This window comes from Perissodus microlepis, chromosome 6, assembly GCF_051167445.1.
Source record: "Perissodus microlepis isolate ML-2025 ecotype Zambia chromosome 6, ASM5116744v1, whole genome shotgun sequence".
NCBI classification, from domain to species: Eukaryota; Metazoa; Chordata; class Actinopteri; order Cichliformes; family Cichlidae; genus Perissodus; species Perissodus microlepis.
Window position 1 is genome coordinate 10,629,110 of NC_140466.1, and position 19,622 is coordinate 10,648,731.

At 38.4% G+C, this 19,622-nt stretch overlaps 1 protein-coding gene across 2 annotated transcripts in view; it reads left to right on the forward strand.

Moving 5' to 3' along the window:
- Positions 1-19,622, forward strand: part of gcgrb (glucagon receptor b) — a 57,732-nt gene that overhangs the window by 34,884 nt on the left and 3,226 nt on the right. The window contains exons 2-13 of one of the 2 annotated variants that reach the window (XM_084930705.1): positions 8,605-8,748; positions 8,866-8,962; positions 9,044-9,151; positions 11,619-11,707; positions 11,989-12,095; positions 12,438-12,594; positions 14,490-14,649; positions 16,445-16,505; positions 16,705-16,774; positions 17,806-17,894; positions 18,094-18,238; positions 19,286-19,327. In XM_084930705.1, the coding sequence (XP_084786831.1) occupies positions 8,695-8,748; positions 8,866-8,962; positions 9,044-9,151; positions 11,619-11,707; positions 11,989-12,095; positions 12,438-12,594; positions 14,490-14,649; positions 16,445-16,505; positions 16,705-16,774; positions 17,806-17,894; positions 18,094-18,238; positions 19,286-19,327 (1,179 nt within the window). In that variant the 5' untranslated portion in view covers positions 8,605-8,694. The remainder of the gene's footprint in view (positions 1-8,604; positions 8,749-8,865; positions 8,963-9,043; positions 9,152-11,618; positions 11,708-11,988; positions 12,096-12,437; positions 12,595-14,489; positions 14,650-16,444; positions 16,506-16,704; positions 16,775-17,805; positions 17,895-18,093; positions 18,239-19,285; positions 19,328-19,622) is intronic. The other variant, XM_084930706.1, reaches the window with a different exon arrangement.

A 19,622-nucleotide genomic window follows, 5' to 3' on the forward strand; every position in this document is an offset into this window, starting at 1 on the left:
GTGAAAACAGTATCTTGGTTGAGTCATCTTTTGAACAGATAATGGTGGAGTAGTAAGCAGATTTTTTGATTTGATTAATACACTCCTTATAATACATAATATGATTATTAAACATTTCCTTGTGGATATTCAGACCAGTTTTCTTATAAAGGCGTTCAAGTCGTCGTCCTTTTGCTTTCAGGAGCCTGAGTTCAGCTGTAAACCAGGGTGCTGACTGAGAGAATGATACAGATTTGGTTTTGAGTGGGGCAACAGTTTAGAATACTATTGAGACTAGAGTTATAATAGGAAACTAAGTCCTCTTGGGTAAGCAGGTTATGAAAATGCAAATGACTAACTACTTTTAATAGTATGCCAACTATATGTCTGAGGTCCATGCAAAAGATACAAGCCTGTGCCTGTTGGTCACCTCTGTGTTTCCTGCTGCAAAGATTTTCCACATAAGCCAAATCAGACAGAAAACAAGATGGGCAAGAATTCTCCCCCGAGGAGGCAGAAGGAACGATAAGGCAGGGAACAGAGGGAGATTTTCAGAAAACTTTGGCCACAGGCATTTGTCTCCTTGCATCTGACAAGCCATTTTGCTTCTAAGCGGTTCAAGGATCATAAAGTAGAAGGATGGAGGAAGCAAAAGGTGAACATATGAGAGAAGGTGAGAGATGAAAAAAAAATGGCACTTGTTGTGTTTGTGAAGCGTAACATCTGCTGAAGGAGCAGATTCTGGATCACTTCCATCACACACCTCAGGTACTCATAAAATACAGGCTCACTCCCTTACATGCACACACACAAAACACACTCAAACACAATCTTATGCCAAGTGCACCTAATCTGATGAAGATAACAGTGATCCCCTCAAGACCATAATTCAAGCTATTCTATGTGACTTCACCTTCTCTGTATAAGAGTCAAATGGACAGCATGCAGACACTGGAATCGTATTAGCTCAGGTTTTGAGATGCCAACCCAACACATTAGATAAAAGTCTCATTTTGGCTTAAAATTGATTGAAAACTTAAGATTAGTACTTATTTCCATAAACACCCTTTTAACCCTTGTGTTGTCCTTGGGTCATTTTTGTCCTCTAAAGAAATCTTTTGCTATCAAAAATGTGTTTTTTATTCATCAAATGGTCTGAAAATAACTGAAGTTATTAATTACTATGCTATGCATGATTGGAATAAGTTTTAAGTAATTTGATTTATTTATGGGGTTTTTATTGGATTTTATAACACCCGTGGTCCTCGTGGACAAAAATGACCCCAAAGTACAAAGTGTTGCAAAGGGCCGTATTTTCACACCATACTGCTTTCAAACATCTTTGATCTTGGATCACTGATGTGTGCTGTCAAGTACTGGTCATAACAACCACAACAACAACAACAACAGTCAGCACAATGAGGAGGCAGGTGCTCTATATTCAATGAAATTTTATTTATACAGCGCCAAATCACAACAACAGTCACATCAAGGTGCTTCGTATTGTAAGGTAGACCCTACAATAATACATACACAGAAAGTATGCTCACAAGCCTCCATTGCACTAGAGATTTGCATACTTTGATGAGCATACTTTTTTTTTTTACCATGTTGTGCAAAGCAATGACCAGTAGAACAATGCATATATTGTCCTCTAGTATAATGAGGAGGGAGAATCAATGTTCAGGAAGATCCAGGGTTAGAAGATATAGAAAATATTGTCAATATTTAGAGCACATGCTACCCTTTCTCTGAAAAAGCACATCACCCACCTGCAGAAGTGGAAGAAGACTATGAAGTGAAGAAAAGTGATGAAGAATCTGAACTATGTTCAAGTAGGTTCTCAGGCATCCAGGACATGGTAGTCTGAGGAGCTTGGAAAGAAAGTGACTGGGCTTCTTGAAGTTTCTTGAATTTTCAGAATGTGAAACTGAAATAGAAGATGTGTCAGAGGACTACACATCTTCCATTTCAATTATGATGAAGACAAAGAATCAAGCAAGAAAGAGGAGTCAGCTGAGACAGAGGAATATTTGCAGTAATGTGAGGAAACATTGATCTGGTCTTCTATCCTTCCCAGTGACAGACGATGCCTGACTCTCTCATGTGCCACAGAGAAAGACAATCTATCACGGTCCAAGCACATATGCCAGGTCCCATACTCCTTCAGTTGCTTTTCTACTCGAGCACTGAAAGCATTATACACAGTGTATTCTGCTTGTATTATGCTTTTTAACGTTCACATGCCAATGGATGCATCAGAGACCAAGTTGGGGATCAGTAACTTGCCCAAGGACACCTTGGTAAGAACTCCAGACTAGATCACACAGAGATTGAACCAACAACCATCCAATTAGCAGATGACCTGCTCTACAGCCAACTCAATGACAAAAAAGGAGGGACAATGAGAGAGGAAGAGAAATGGATCGAATGCAGCTGTAGGCATATGTGGGTATGTTGATTCTTACTGCCGTGCATCCAGTAGAGTCGCTACGACCAGTTTATGACATCCTGAGTCTGGTAGAGAAGTTTTAAAGGTGACACAAGATTAATCACAGAATTGCAAAAAGGTTATAATTTCTTGATAAAGACACAATAGATGATCATCGTTCATGACACAAACGTGCTCCCATGAGGTGTATGGAACAAGTGGGTGTTTCTCCTGCTGTTGATGTAAGATCCTGGTACTGATCTGCACCAAGTCCCCTTCAGAGGACTCTGTCCATTCCAACAGAACATCCCATGTAAACCGGGGAACTATGAGATAAAAACATGGGCAGTATGTGATGCCAGGTCCAGCTGTTCATGTAACACGCTAGTGTACGATGGCAAACCGTCTGTCCTGCAGTCAGGACACGCGAGTTGTCCCTAACATTGCAGGTTTCCAAAAGAAAACAATCACCTGTAGCAACTTGTTTACTGTATATGACCCTTGGCCTGCAACTGCAGAAAAGAAAGCTGTCCATGATGGGACCAGTGCAGAGGAATAAACATGAGCTTCCTCCTGCACTCGTGTCAAATATGGACATGCCTTTGTCCTCATGAAAGTTTGCCTTCACTCAGACCCATGCCCTGGTTTTCCTACCGTGCCAAAATATAGAAAACTGTCAGGTAATGAGTTGGAATAAAGTTGAATAAAACCTTGAAACACAGAGATGGATGATATTTTATACTTATTGCTTTATAAACAGTCAAAGCAAACAGGGTCATTTTTGAGCCCAGAGGACAACAGATGTGATTATTTGCTGCCAGTAAAAAACTTGAAGTAGTTTGAAAACAGCTTTCTAAATTAACTTATACCCATATGACATATACCCGTCTGTGATAATCTGTTAAAGCAACCGACTCTGGTTGTGAAACGATAATCACAATAACTGATGATTTAATTAATTTTTTTACCCAAAAACAAAGAAAAAAATTCATTTTTATGAGGTTTTTATCAGACTATCAGACTCAGAAAATTGTGTCAAAATGTTTGAATTAAGTTTTAATAAAAAGTGGGGGAAAAATCCACTTCATATTAATTAAGTATCAATCAAACCAGATGGGGACATTTTTGACCCCTGAGGACCACAGGTGTGATTATGTGCTGCCATTTAAAAATTTTAAATGGTTCAAAATGTTGAACATTCTCACTAAAGTTCAACATACAGCACTCTGTAGTTATTCAGATAGTCAAAATTATCTAAACAATTAAATATTTTATTGTCTCATTTTATTTTCGCTCAAAAACAGAGTGTACTTTATGTAAACAAGGTCTGGTGGCCCTAAAATGTATAATGTTGGGTAAATTTTGTGTTAATGTGTTGGTCTTAAGTAAAACTAAGATGTAACACTGAATTGATTGACAATTTATACTTTAAAAAACACTCAAATGAAGTGGGGACATTTTTAACCCCTGAGGACCACAGGTGTGTGGAAATCGGGAGGACATTATGAGGGTTAAATAAGTTAATCTGCACAGTGGTTTTCACTCGGACTATTTATTTGGCAGAAAATACTTCCAAATGTTCATAGTGAGGTCTGTGAGAGGAGCAGGAACGTTTTGTATGGAAAAACACTGTTATTGCACAACGTTTTGTGCAGCTCAAACCCAAATTCCAATCACTTCCAATATACTGAGGTGCAGACAGAAGTGCTGCAAATATTATAAAAACATACTATAAGTCTAACTACTTTAAGGCTAGATGTAGAATTACTGTATGCATAATGGTCTAAATTTATTTCAAAGGTTTTTATAGCACAGAAAATGGTGCTGTAGCTCTTTGATTGCAGGTTAAATTAAATTCTAATGAAGAACTTAACATTTGAAAAACACTGAAAAGAAATGACCACTTTTAATTTAAAAAGCCAACTTCTTTAACTCAAGTGATAACCTTTTATGCATCTAGTTTATTAATCTTATGTAGGCTCACGTATTTAAATGCAAGCAGCTTAGCAAACCAAAACCACTCCAGTGCCTCCTTTTCATGCTGTGTCTGAATGAATCAGCGTCATATGCGGTGTCACCGGCGCCTGTTCAGTGCAGGATTCTTATTCTGCCTGCCACAGGCTTTGAAAATGCGCATGGAAAAGCGGGGAGAGCCCAGAACAGAGTCATACCTTCAAAGAAAAATCAGTGCAGACAGAAGAAATCTTTTTTTAATAGTTTCATCCTGACTGCAATGTTTTTTTGCATTCTTGGGAGGTACTGATAGAAAGCATTAAAAACACCAAGCAAACACAAAACAAACTAAAATGAGTACTACGGAAAAGTCCTGCAAAGAATATTATTGGAGTTAAAGGCTGTCAGTCACCATATGGGGCCGGAGGGTTCACCAAGGCAGAAACAACATAATTACAGCTCTGCGTTACAGCCACTGCACTCCTGTCTCTGCTACCACCTACATACTCTCCATACTAATTGCCTGCTCCTCCTCACATAGGGAATGATTATTGATTTAAACAATATAATTGGTTATCACTCACAGCAGATAATGCACTTATCCATAGAAACTATGGCCTGAATACAAATGTACAGTTTGAATTAATGGTGATGGGGAACCATGTGTTTAACAGCTAATTTTTATCACTGGTCATTACTTTGATCAATTAAACTTAAAGTCCATGATGCCCGAGAAGCAGTAATCACAAGGCTATATTTCTTTCCCTCACTTTCTCTTCCTGCAGTTTCTGTATGTTTTTGTTGTCGTTGTTGTTTTTGTTTGTCTGTTGTGCGTTTTACACATTGTGCAGTTAAATAGAGATGTGTGGGAGGAAGAGAGTGACAGGCACGGCCTTAGCCTGTATCTGGTACACTGATACCGACAGAAGAGGAAAATGAAAGATGACATTTTTTAATGGAAGAATCAGATTGACCATTTGACTTTCTTCATTCATTTTATAGTTAACAGTTTAAACAAAATTATAAAGAATTGCTGCAAGGCATAAGTCCATACGAGGTACGTGGGAGGCTCCTGTAGTCAACTGTCAATAATTTCTGTTATGAGCTAACAACACAGTGATTAGAGAGATGTTACACTTACACCTCTTTCTTCCCTAGAAAGCAGAGGCAGAGAGTGTGTGAGAGCAATAAAGACAAATGCAAAATGCAGGTGAAGGCTGACACTCAGTTTCTTCAAGTAAATAACCCTAGGGAGTAACAGTAGTACTCACCATACACATGCACATTCACATTGTTTGTGGGCTGTCATTTGTTTTGATTGACATGCGCATTGATATGAAAAGGATATTTTTCAGGAATAATTTAATGGGAAATGTTGAGTCATACAGGCTTTTGTAATACAGATTAGAAGCTGGGCAAATATCTTTTTCACTTTCCATCTCTGGCTTTTTCTCTCTGCTTAATAACACACACAGACTCCTGTATTCATCATATCATCATTGGACAAGAGCGCTGAGCCCTTTCCATTTAACTACCGTGTAAAATGGGCCCAAGCTGGATACTTAAAAGAATGCAAGCATTGGTTCACATACAATAGAAGTACATAGAAATTTATTTTTTTTTTTGAGTAAATGTACCATATAAATAAAATGAAATCAAGTAAAAGCAGCATTAGACAGCATTACACAGTGTGGTGCTCACTGCTTTAAATACATCCTGTAGCCTGTGGATACCAACATTAAATTTAACTGCCACTAAATATTCTATCTACACCCAGTGAAGAGCAGGTAAAGTGTTTGCAGGGTTGGAAATTAGGGTATACCTACAGTGCTGCCTGAAACTATGTTTTATAAATGCTGAAATACATTCAAATATCAGCAGTCCACAGCATGTTAATGTGTTTGTGTAGGCGTATGCATGTGCAAGTGTTTTATGTACGTGTGTTTTATGTTTGTGTAATGTAAAATCTCCCTGTGTGGTCGATAAGGCTATCAGTTTGAAGCAGTCTTGTAATTTGCATTGTCCTCTCCTCACTGCTAATATCTAAAAAGAGATACACAGATGCAAGTAGCCCAGTGGGGTTTGCATGCACAGACATACGCTTATATGCACACTTGACACACACCAACTTAAGCAGGAAAACCAGAATAGAGCGATTGCCAGCAAATACTGAGCACAATATCCTCCATTCAGCCAAGAATCTGAAAATAAGCTTCTCCTACAAGAGTGATCCAAACAGACCACTCGTTGTGGCTCTCAGAGGTCTGTAGAGCATAAACATTCTGTGTGAGCAAGAAAAGTCTAAAAAAATCATTTGCTGTAAAGGTAAAACAATGTTTGCAATTTGTGCTGAGTACTTTAAAAATTGAATCTAACTGTGCATATGAACGACTCATTGTGCATTTGCAACAGAAGGTTTAGTTACTGCTTTGTGCCCAAGGTTCCCAAAAGTGTCATAAAACTGCAATTTCAGATTTAATACTATGTGATTAGAGAACTGGAAACATTAACAACAATTTTCTAGTTTCACTCAGTAGTGGAAAACAAGTGAACATTAAATCGATAAATCAAGTAATGTTGTAGCTTGTGTCAATATTTTCTTATTTTGAAACCCATCTTTAGTACTAATCCCACCAAACTTTAAAACAATAAAACAAGAACTTAAAAACACTGTTATTGATATTAGATCTCTATGGAGTATTTAAGGAACATGTTTAAATTAGGTGAATTCAAATGAGTCACATAATAATTCCAAGTGAAACGCAAACTTATGCAATTGTGTAGTTCAAGGTAATGTACACTTTTTGGACAACAGCTGTGTTGTGAAGCACATGGGAGGAAGATATATCAGGCTTTGAACACAGGATCCAATTATTGCTGGTTCTAAACACTTTGTTTCAGTTTTTTTTATATACTCTTGGCTCTTTACTGAGTTTGTTAGAGTAAATATCCACAGTATGGTCATCTCAGGCACTTGGCTGCTGTTCCATTTTTTTTTTCTTTCAACCCAGAGAGGCCTCCTCTAACAAGGAAGTTAAAACCCTGATCCTTCATGTTGTGAGGTGACAGTGCAAATCAGTGGCTCACTCATATTTTTAATATTCATAGATTCATTCCGATATTTCACCGTAAACAGTAGTATAGTCTAATCTCTCAGATTGTGTCCTGTATAAGAGCTTATGAACTGTCTGCCCTTCTTCTGTCTGCCTGCTTGACTTTGTTGCTCAGTCAATAAAAACTGCATGTGGTTCTAAGGAAAAATATTGTTCCAGCGCCACAAGATAAAAGATCTGTTGCAGCAACAAAGCACAGCAGTATTTTGCTGTATTGTTGTTTTTTCCTCAGCTCTTAGCTCTTAAAATGAAGGTGATAATATTTGTGCCCTGATAATGACAGGCTATTTATGCCAAGTTTAGTTCACTTTAGATCACTGTCACAGCATTTTAGCGCCATGGGGTAACCACACACAGAAACACACACCCACAGCCCGACAAAGCACTTCAGCAGAAGCAAAGAGACTGGAATAGAATGGAATTTGAAACGTTTTAGCTAAAAATGTTTCCATGCTCAAGGTGTTTTTTGCAGAAACGTTTCAGATTTCGTTTTGTTCTCCAACTGCGTTGGTGAAGCTCGTCAACTGATGCCACAGGAAAGCCACTGCTCGTCGAATTTAAGACATAGACAAAGGATGGGTTTCATTCAGAAGTATATATAGTTGTAGTGTGGAATTCTAGATGTGAGGGTTGGCATAAACAAATACACAAACATACCAGGAGTGTGAATCAGAATCAGATTCAGAAAACTGCATGTTTTCAGAGATATGTAGAAAAGAAAAGGCCTGAAATGACTCTCCCATATTTTTATTACTTTATTAATAATAAATCTTCTTCTTCTTCCTCTTATTATTAATATTATTATTGTGCTAACAAAGTGATAGTCAGCAACTCAGTAGCCCATCTTACTGATTGTGTTACAGATTTTATATCCTAATATTGAGGTCAATAAAACACATTAATGGCAAAGGATGTGTAAAAAATAAAATAAAACAAAGACTTTTAGGTGTTTGTTTTTAACCAGGTATCTCGCAGGTGCATATAAATTATTTATGTTGTGATTGTGACGGAGAAGCGCGTCACTGATTATTGCCTGTTTTTTCTGTTACCTGTTTCACAGTCCCTTTGTTATTTCAAGTTATCTACACAAACACACGCCTATAACAAGCTTCTCCGTGTTGTTTGCAGGCCAAGTGGTGAAACAGGGCTGAGACTGCCTCATGAGTTGGGCCTCTTCTGTGTTTTGGTCCCCACCCCCATCCTCCCAGCATCAGTGGGATGTCCCAGGTGTGTCTCCTCTTGGCCTTGCTCATGCTCTGCAGCTGCAAAAAGGTATGGCTCCCAGCATTATTCACTTTCACACAACCAATTTTCAAATATGTTTCCTTTTCTTGATTCACACCGTCTACTTCTGAGAGTCATCAAAAGAAATTTCCTCTCTCCCTTCAGGTCTCCTCTGCTAACTCTCTTGAGCTTGTGAAGGAGCAGTGGAGCAGCTACAAGAACCAGTGCCTTGACCACCTCGGTGCCACGCCCCCTGCAACAGGTGATTCGTTTTCTTCTCAGCACGCAAGTCCATAAAATGCATCTGCACCAGCACAGACTAAAGATTTGCTTTCCCTTGTAGGGCTGGTGTGTAACAGAACCTTTGATTTGTATGCGTGCTGGCCCGATGGACTTCCAGGAACCACTGTAAATGTCTCCTGCCCATGGTTCCTGCCATGGTACCATAAAGGTCTGTGTGAGTATATCTGTATGAGGTAGACAAAAAATAACAAAAGAGTAACTGCTGCGTCACAATGTACTGTTGCTACAGTTTGCAAATGTACGATTTAAATCTAGTCTTATCACTCTTATCTGTAGCATTTCATTATATTAACCTGTTTTTTGTTTTTTTTCATTTACATGGATAAAATGCTTATACCTAACTCACTGCACAGTTTGACTGCTAATTGAAAGGTTTACTTAACAAGCATATAAGGTGATAATATGTAATTATTGTGTTTGGTAGCTTGCTCACCAAAACAAAGACATCCATGTGCTCACTCTGGCGCTTTTTTTAACTATTAATGTGAATAAGTACAAACAGTGAAACAGTGAAAAAAAAGGGAATTAATAAAAGCTTATGACCACAGCAGCCTGATGCTGCTGCACCTGTGTGTCAGGGTTTAGTGCTGCATTTTCTATTATATTTCTATAAGATCAAGGTTTTTAATAATTAAGCGGTCAATCTGCGTTACATGTGTGAATGACCCACTGTAAGAAGACATGTTTCAAAAATTACTCATGCATTTCAGGGTAACACGACCAGTTTTCTAACAAAACATATAATGTATACAAACACTTGACAGATTGGTTTCTGGTCTTCATGTACAGCAGGTAATCGGTTGGCAGAATGATGTACTGAATACAATGTACTGAGGTGCATTGAGGTTTCAGGGAGTACTTAATTGAGTGTGAAGGCCAAATATTACTCAGCCCTGACTTTACTCTCAACCTATGAGTGGTGTAAAGACTTCACACTGTGTCACCGGTGGCAGCACACCTGTCCTGTGGAGCTTTCTCAGTCATTTACCTGTGGTGTGTGGGCTTTTGCTTCAAACACTTAACAGTTTTGGTTCATAGCATGAAAAGCCTGGATTTTGACTGCAGCTGTCTGTCTACTATCGTTGTTTCCACGCACAGGCTTCCTCCAAGTTGTTTTGGGCCTCTGAATAGGTGTGAAGGGGGGTTTATCTTTGCTATCTTCGGAGGACTCGTAGCCTTGCAGGGGTGTGTGTAAACATCTGATGTGCAGCACTACTTTAGCCCTAACCTGTGTTTCACTAACCTTTGTTCGAAAATATATTATTCTGCTGCAAGAAAGCTACAAATTGCGAGTATGTTAAAAATGTGAAAATTTATCTTATAAAGACTCATAGAAAATGATGTCTGTTTATGTTTAGATTTGGTTAAAAAAGGCACATTTTCCTTCTCTGCCAAGTCCTAAAATAAGCAGTGGACTCAAACCTGGAAGCTTCATGCTATGACGAAGCAATGCAAACCACTACACCACCATCCCACCATAATTCTTAATGAATTCCTTTTAATTTTTAAGAGGGCCATACATATATGTTCAGGGAATACTCTGAAATAAAACCCCATGGAAAACATAATTTACGTGTCTGAAAGGTAATAACATGCTTTTCAATACATTTTTTAAATACTAGTCAGTGTATCTGAAGTGGAGGTTGTGAGGCTGTGTGAGCAAAGTCCCCAAAAAAAATGACCTCTGCCCTATACCTTGAGGTCAAGGTTACTGAGCTTTGAACACAGCCGAGATTTTTAGTAGATGCACCTATGTAATGAATTGGTCCTTCTTGATTTATCACATTCACAAACTCCCCATCCGCTTGCCCAGCAGGGTGATGACAATACCCCATCAGCTTTTTACAGCTGAGAGGTGAAAAGTGTCAATCAAATATCATAATAAATAAAAAAGAAAGACACAGTCATCTGCATTTCTGAAATAATGGCTATGTTTATTGTAGCTATCTGTTAAACTTTGGGATGAAATTTATCTTTTTACCCTCAGCTGGAAAAGGTTCATGGGGTAACGGAGGATTTTGAAATTGATACCATAAGCGAATCTACTAAGAGTTGCCTCACAATATAAAATAGTCAGTGTTGTGAATTGGTAAAACTCTAAAATTGAAGTAAAACTGAAATAAAACTGAATTGAACTGCATAGGTTTAATTTAATTTAATGGGGCGATCGTGGCTCAAGATTTGGGATTGTAATCGGAAGGTTGATGGTTCGAGCCCCGGCTTGGACAGTCTCAGTCGTTGTGTCCTTGGGCAAGACACTTCACCCGTTGCCTACTGGTGGTGGTCAGAGGGCCCGGTGGCGCCAGTGTTCAGCAGCCTCACCTCTGTCAGTGCGCCCCAGGGTGGATTGTGGCTACAATGTAGCTTGCCATCACCAGTGTGAGAATATGTGTGTGAATGGGTGGATGATTGAATGTGTAAAGCGCTTTGGAGTCCTTAGGGACTAGTAAAGCGCTTTGGAGTCCTTAGGGACTAGTAAAGCGCTATACAAATACAGGCAATTTACTATTTAAATCCAAAAGTGTCACTGTGTTTAGGCGACAGCACTATTTGCATAGTTTACATATGCCACTCTAAAATAAACTCTTACAATCGTTGTTTCTTTGTGTGTATAGTTCAGGATGGTCTGGTTTACAGATTCTGCAGTGAAGATGGCAAATGGGCACAGAAGAATACCAGTGAATGTGAGGACGACCCTGGTGAGGTGTGTGTACACAGTGCAGTACTGCGTTTTTGTGTGTGGCTTTCTTGTTAATTAGTGGCCATTTTTGAAGCTGCCTGCAGTGGCAGATTGTTACACGGTACTGCAACTTAAAACGTTAACTCATTATGATCTGAACTTACTGCCGCATGTGAAAATCCTCCATCTGTTCAGTAAATTATTAGGATCTTTTTGTATTGTTTAAATAAAGCTGAATATAAATTGTGTGTTTGTATCTATGTTTGAATGCAGTGCATGTATGTAAATGGCTTTATCTCTTTCAGCAGCAGTATGGCCGCATCCTCACTCAGTTGCGGATCATGTACACAGTGGGTTACTCTCTCTCACTGGGGGCTTTGTTGCTGGCACTGGGAATTCTCATCTTCTTCAGGTACATCATTTAAAGAGGACATGTTAAGGGGGTTAAGGAGCAGGAAGGGTAAGAGAAAAGTGAAAGGAAAAGGCTAAAGAAAGATTGATAATTGAGAGAAATAAGAAGGATAATGACTGACAAATGTTTACAGTTTTTTACATACCTATAAGAAAGCAGAAACAAATGAATAGAATAATTACAGAAGCAGGGAAGGAGGAAAGAATCGATTTGTGATTTTAGATTCATGAGCTGCCTTTGACACAGCTGCCCAGTCGTTTCTGCACAATCTGCAAACCTGGTTTGAATTACGGGATCTTGTTTACATCTTCTACTTTCTTACTCTCACTTCTTACCTCTTAGGAAGCTCCACTGTATGAGAAACAACATCCACATGAACCTGTTTGCCTCATTCATCCTGAGAGCTGTGTCCATTCTGGTTAAAGATGCTTTACTGACCCTCACACTGGATCCCAGAAGCAACAGTGACTCACAGGCACGAAGCTGGGTCAACATACCGGTCAGCGAACAAACACACATCCAGCTCACCTGCAGTTGTAAAACCTTAGCCATAGCCACCATATTACAGTAGATATAGAGTGTAGAGGCTGTTAAATAATAATATTAAGGCGATTAGTGATTGGAGGAGACAAACATATAGATAACTTACTTTTAATCCCTCACTTTAAACATCAGTGTTCACTGAATGTTGCTATTAAAGGTCGATCGCAAATGTAATGTAGTGCAGTATGTGCCACAAACACATACAGAGACTATTCTACCATGATATAATTTTTATATTCAAAAGTGTGACTTGCACAGCTCGCCCTGAACATAAATTCCATGTAGGTTTTAACAACCACCACAAATATATTTCAATAAACTGCTGATGAGATATTGATTGGGTATGTCTAGACCAACAAATCTGTGATAAGAAAGACATATTCTACAAAACATTATTGATGTTGTTGGTGTTGTTTTTCATGTCATTTCCTGTAAATAAAGCTTCAGTAAACGAATATACCCCATGTGGACAAAAGTAATGGGTCACACCGTTTAATATTCAAAATGAGGTGTTTTCAGTCTCATTGCAAAAGGTGCATAAAATCAAACACCTGACCATGCAACCTGTTCTTCTAAAGAGCACACCAGCCCTAACATGGCACTTTACAGGCTGTATAGATTATAGACTTTCTTCCAACAACCTTTATAAGTAGTGTTACTGCAAAAGAAGGGAAAAGAAACTACAGCATCTCAGCCACAAAGTGACACACCACGTAAAGTTGAAAAGTGGGGTCGCCAAGTGCTGAGGCGTATAGTGCGTAAAAGTCGCCAACGCAGTGCTGACTCAGTAACTGCAGAGTTCCAAACATCCTCTGGCATTAACATCATGTGTTTCCATAGCTGAGCAGTTCCAGTAGGTATAATGTGTGGGTGGCCCAGTACTTTTGTCCATATAGTATATAGTTTATATATGTTTGAAATTCACCTGCTATTCTAACCTGTCATGAGTTCATAAAGGTCCATAAGAATTTAATTTAAAGTTCTGATATGCGGTTGCAAGAGAATATCAAGAAACATAAAGGTCTGACCACTATCTAGGATTTATTACACAGAAGATGAGCGAGGGCAGACACCTGTTGATATCTGATACCACTCAAACGTATACTGCTATTGCCCATCTAATTATCACTGTTGCTAAAACACACAGCAGAATACTTGCACCATATTAGAGGCTATGGGCACATCAACATTGCTTGTATTTCTGGGTAACACGAATTAACTTTATTTGCATCACTGGCAATAAATTAAATGAACCACTGTATGGATGTTCTGTAGCCACTCTTAATGGGTAATAAAATAACATTAACTTTACAGCTGAAGAGCAAAGTAGCATATACCTTTTACACACTACAGTGTGGGATGATTTTCTACTACGTTATAAGTGGAATAAAAACTACAGTTAAGAAATTTAACATTAGTACAAAAAGATAGTGACTCAATGTATAGAGAGTGGACAGTGCAAACTCAGCTATGGATATATTCAAGTTCCCCTTGCTTCTTTTTACATGAAACACTCCACATTTGTCGAGGAAGATGTCAGATAATCCACATTTAGCTCAATCATTAAGAAGTAAAAATCACTTAAAAATATTATATGTTTTTTTTACTTTCATTTTTGTGGTGTCTAGCAAAGGGGGAACTACCCGTGTATTCCACAATAAAACACCCACTGTGCTGTACTGTAGCTGTTGTCCCTGAACTGGAACAATGTTAAACTAATTCATCTGAGCTGAAATATTTGTCAGCTTTTACCCTGTGAAGCTTTGTTTAAAAGCTGCATTTGCTACATTTGTGTAAGCAAGGACAACTTGGCTTATTGTTTGTGTTCCCATGGTATCTGTCTTGTGTCAGGCTGTGATGTGGTGTCGTGGTGCCATGGTAATGATGCAGTACAGCGTAATGGCCAACAACTATTGGCTTCTGGTGGAAGGCATCTATCTTCATAGCCTCTTAGTCATCACTGTATTCAGCGAGAGGAAGTACTTCTACATTTACCTGGCCATTGGTTGGGGTAAGAGCATAATCTGCTAAACAGCAGCTGAACACTTGGCTTTGTGCTTATCAACGTAATGCAAAAGGTCCAACAGTGAACAGCACTCTGACTTTCAGCCAGTCTTTTGATGGGGGATTTAGTCAGATGACAGACATTAGCAACAAGAAGTCAGCCAACAGTTATGTTAATAGCTCTGAGAGCAAGGAGGAGGTACAAGAAAATCTGCGGTCTCTAGCTATTGTATCCCATAAACAGCTCGAGACTACTAAAAACACTACACCTTACCTTCTGTTCATGTTTGAAGTGGGAATGTATCCTTAGTGGTTTTCTCTTGCTACCAATATGTTTTGTCTGTCTGTCTCCCAGCTGCTAGGTGTAACAACTTTCTTGTATATATAAATATTGTGTAGCACACAGCAGAACTAACTTATCAGAAGGGTGTATTTTACCCCAGACCGTAACTGTTAAAGGCTGATGGGGAGTTCACGTCACCCCACCAGGCGGGCGGATAAGTTTGAATCTCAGTGACCTTAACCTAAAGGTCAAAGGTCAGAAGCCAGGTATTCTGAAAATCCTGTGAATGCAATAACCTGAGAACAAGGCACTATAGAGTTTTCAAATTGATACAATAGGTGCGCCTTCGAAGAGTCTTAGGCGGCTTTGAATCTCAGTGACCTCAACTTCAAAGTGTTTTCTAAAAATCTTGTGAATGCAATAACTTGAAAACAAGGTGGCATAGGATTTTCAAATTGACACCACAGGTGTTTCTGCTAGGCGGCTGAGAGATACCACTGACAGTTACAAATGTTTTTTAGACCTTAAAACTAAGCTGTGACTGAAAATAGAAGGTTTTCAAAAAAAGCCCTGAATTCAAACTTCTCTGACTAACCAAATAATGTATTCTTCATTCTTTTTTAAAACCTAAAGCCTGCATTAGTGTGTCTCTCTCTGGAGACAAAGAAAGATTTATACAGGTTTTTTTTACATTTCCTTAGACAGTAGCACTCTGCAAGACCTGCAAATTGACTTTGATGTATAACACCCAGTAGCCTTTAAGACTGTGAGATATCTAATTCATACCCACGAGACACTGAAAGAAAATATGTTTTGTTTTTGTTTTTTTATATCACTGTAAACACCTAACGGCGTGGAACTCTGTCAAGTATTGTTTTGAAACACACAAAAATGTAATGAGTCCAGCTGCTACTACTACTTAACAAGTCCTCAGATTCCATAACAACAAGCATTCAAGAGCAGATGTGCTTCTCCAGTTCAGACTTCCTAGATTCCACCATTTTTACATTTTCAAATGAATATTGAATGTATGATTTTCAGCCTCCTGTTCTGTAATAAGAACTTAATTATACAGCTGTCCATAGTTAAGTTCTTGTATAGCTTTTAAAAATACTCACTGAAGAAAACAACTCATGCATGTCTAAAATAATAACTGTCCAGCTCACCTTGATGTGTTATAGCCTGACAGGACTGATAAAATTCTGAGACCACATTCATAAACACATAGGGATTGAGCTCATTGAAGCTTAGATAAAGGCAGACATGACAGAGATGATTTTAATATTTAGAGACCTTTAAAGTCTGCTTAGGATAAGACGAGAGCGGAAATATTTGAAATGGTAATGAGATATTAAATTCACAAGGACAGAAAAAAATATAAAAATTTTGTATCATGGGCAGTGATATAATAATATAACTTGATACTGATTACTGGACTAAAGTATAAATATTAGCTAGGACTACTGCGTGTGGAGGAAATGATTTGGGATCCTTATTCTTTGCTTTCTGTCATTCTCAGGTGCACCGCTCATATTTGTGTTGCCATGGATCGCAGTGAAATACCTGTATGAGAATGAAGAGTAAGTTTAATCAATTCATGAAATTCTCACATCAAATGGAAGACAGTTTAATTATTGCCGCTTTTATCCGTGACCCCTGAGGAGACAGATGAGTGCGGGTCTTTTTTCTCCTGGTTTCCTTTAAAGGATTTATATTGCAGAGGAAATGTTGATAAAATGTGTTATGCCCATAAGTTTGTGTGTTTGTTTCTGTATCTAGGTGCTGGGAGAGGAATATTAACATGGGATATTGGTGGATTATCCGATCTCCTATACTTTTTGCTTATCTGGTAAGACTCTCTGTATCTCTTTTTCTCTCTCTCACCTTTGTGTTTAACTTTGTCAGTTTACATTTGGATAATGTTTTAAAGACAATTCAAAACAATCTATGTCTTGGCAGATGCTTAGGAGCGCTCATAAAGATACCAAATGCTTTTGTCTGCCTACTTGTATTTGAATGTGTGTAGATGAGGCAGCTGTTGAAAATAGGACTGCAGGAAAAATGTAAGTCGTGTAAAAATAGTGACTTTTATTTTCTGCAGTTGATATTTTATCAATTCCTACATTCAGTGCTGTGCTATTTCACTTTGCTCAGTCTGATGACAAAATATAACTTTATACAACCACATGTGCAATATTCACAAAATATCAGTATTTAAAATTTTATATAGGACAACATCATTGTGTTTACACACCCTCTGAACAACATCACATACCAAAACCAGCTGACGCTTTTGTGTGTTTCCTGATTCTTGTTCCCAAATAGCATTATGGATGGACACACTTGTGACCAGTGCACTTAAACATGCGCAGTGCTGTACTGTGTGGGAGCATTACTTTTTAATGCAGTTGCTGAAATAGTTGGTAAAAATTTAAAGTTGTTGTAAAGTCTTTCATCATCGTGCAACAACCCCAGAGCTATTCTGCAAACAACCTGATTCACACCTAAATAAACTGTGTTTGCATACACTCCACTATACATATTTACACAAATACAGCACACGCACTTTACCAAACTTGGAGCGCCAAAATCTTGAGTGCTGTGATAATAAATGACCTGCCATCAGTAAGTGTCCTGCACTAGATCACAGTGTGTGCGCACGTGCACATGCTTGTTCTGTGTGCAAGCACTTGAATTGCTTGTGTTGTGAGGACGTTAATCTGTCTGCCCAGTCCCAGTGTGAGGACTTCGTTTAAAGTCCGACTTTGTGTTAACTACTAACGCGTTCCAAAGCGGCAGTAATCTTCTCTCTAGCACCATATGCTAACATATTGCATTGTGTTTGCTTCAAAGTGACTTTCTTTATCCTCTTTCTTTCAGATTAACTTCTTCATATTTATCCGTATTATTAAAATCTTAATGTCTAAACTTAGAGCTCACCAGATGAGATACACTGACTACAAGTTCAGGTGAGAAATCTGTTCCTTTATTTCTTTTTTGTTTTTTTAAAGAAAATGCAGACAGCAAGCATTTACTTAGTCTTAGTAGCTTTTCGCTTTGGAATTAACGTTTTTGGTATTATGGCCATTTTTATATATAGTCCCCTGTTTTCAGAGTTTTCTTGTAATCTCTAATACCCATTTGCTTCCCCTTTCTCCTTTCTTCCAGACTGGCAAAATCTACCCTGACTCTCATTCCCTTGCTTGGAATTCATGCCATCCTCTTCACCTTTGTCATTGATGAATCTGTTCCTAAAGGCTCTGTCCTGCGCCTCGTTCGCCTCTTCTGTGATCTCCTGTTCAACTCCTTCCAGGTATAAGTTCAACTTTCACTTGTTTCACATGTGCCCATAAATATAACAGAGGCACCTCAGAGGATTAATACCCAGGAAGACATAAACTGCACGCTAAAGTAATAAATTGTCTGTATAACTCAAAGATGTCACAGAGAACAAAGAAATTGGCACTTTTATATCTTGTACATTTGCATATAAAAGCAAACATAGGCGAAGAGCTTGGGTTCGACATTTCTTTTGCCCAGCAAACTCCTTCTTAATCCTCACATTTTATTTTTTTAGACTATTTCTTACTCAGGCAGCACACAAATCCTACCCTTCTGTCAGATACTGCTGGTGTTGCAGGAAATGTGAACAAGCTGTCCTGGCACCCGTGACTTGATGAACCAGATGTGGCAGCATTCATGGCTGAGAGATAAAATTCTTTTTTGGAAAGACTAGGAAGTGCATTTATTACGGTGGAGATGAAAGGTGGAGTAAGTCACAAGAAGGCACATTAATTTTGAATGCTCTTGTGCTGTTGCTTGTAATTTAGGTCTTTGCACCATAAACTTACCTGATTAGTTTTAGCGAAAAATTACTTTGTGGTACAATGCGCCCCCTCATAACAATAACTCTACACATTAAAAAATGGCGGTGCATTTAAATGTGGCTTCACGTGCTTGTTTGCAAGCATCCATATGTGACAAGCTGGGAGTGAGAGAGCGTCTCTCTATTTCTATAAGAAAGGTTTCGGTGCATCTGTGAGATCCCAGCGGCTCTGACAAAATAGTAATAGACATTTTGAAACCCTGGGTATGAGTTTGGGCTGCATTAATTATATTCTCCATCATTCATACTATGCCTCTGCCTTTGGCAGTTCAGTGATCAAGTGCTTTAGCTGTCCAGTGCAATAAAATGACTGTTTTTTTTTCCTCTTGTTGAAAAAAACTGTTTTTACTCGTTTATTGTGGGAACTAGATGAGAGTAATGAGGCAAAAATAGTGATTTTCTGGGTATTTGTTTCTAATAATGGAAAAATGTATTTTAAGTACAATAACCATATTAAATGTTCTTCCATTTCAGGGCCTGCTGGTTGCCATCCTGTACTGCTTTGTCAATAAAGAGGTGAGACAGATTCATTTTGATGTCAAAAGCCACTTTAATTTTAAATGTATCTTCTTTGTGAAGATACATTTTTTATTGTCTCTGTCTCTTCCTTTATTTGTTCTTTTGTATCTCTAAAAACATCTTCAAGTTCCACTTTTTTTTTCTTTTGTCTGCAAAGACCAGCAGACACGATAGGATCCATCTGCTAATATGCAGTCTTTTAAATGCAGTTTTTGGCAAGGAACATCCATCTATTGATGTCCTCTGTGTCTTGTTCAATCTTCATCACCACTATCTCTCCTGTCTCTCCCAT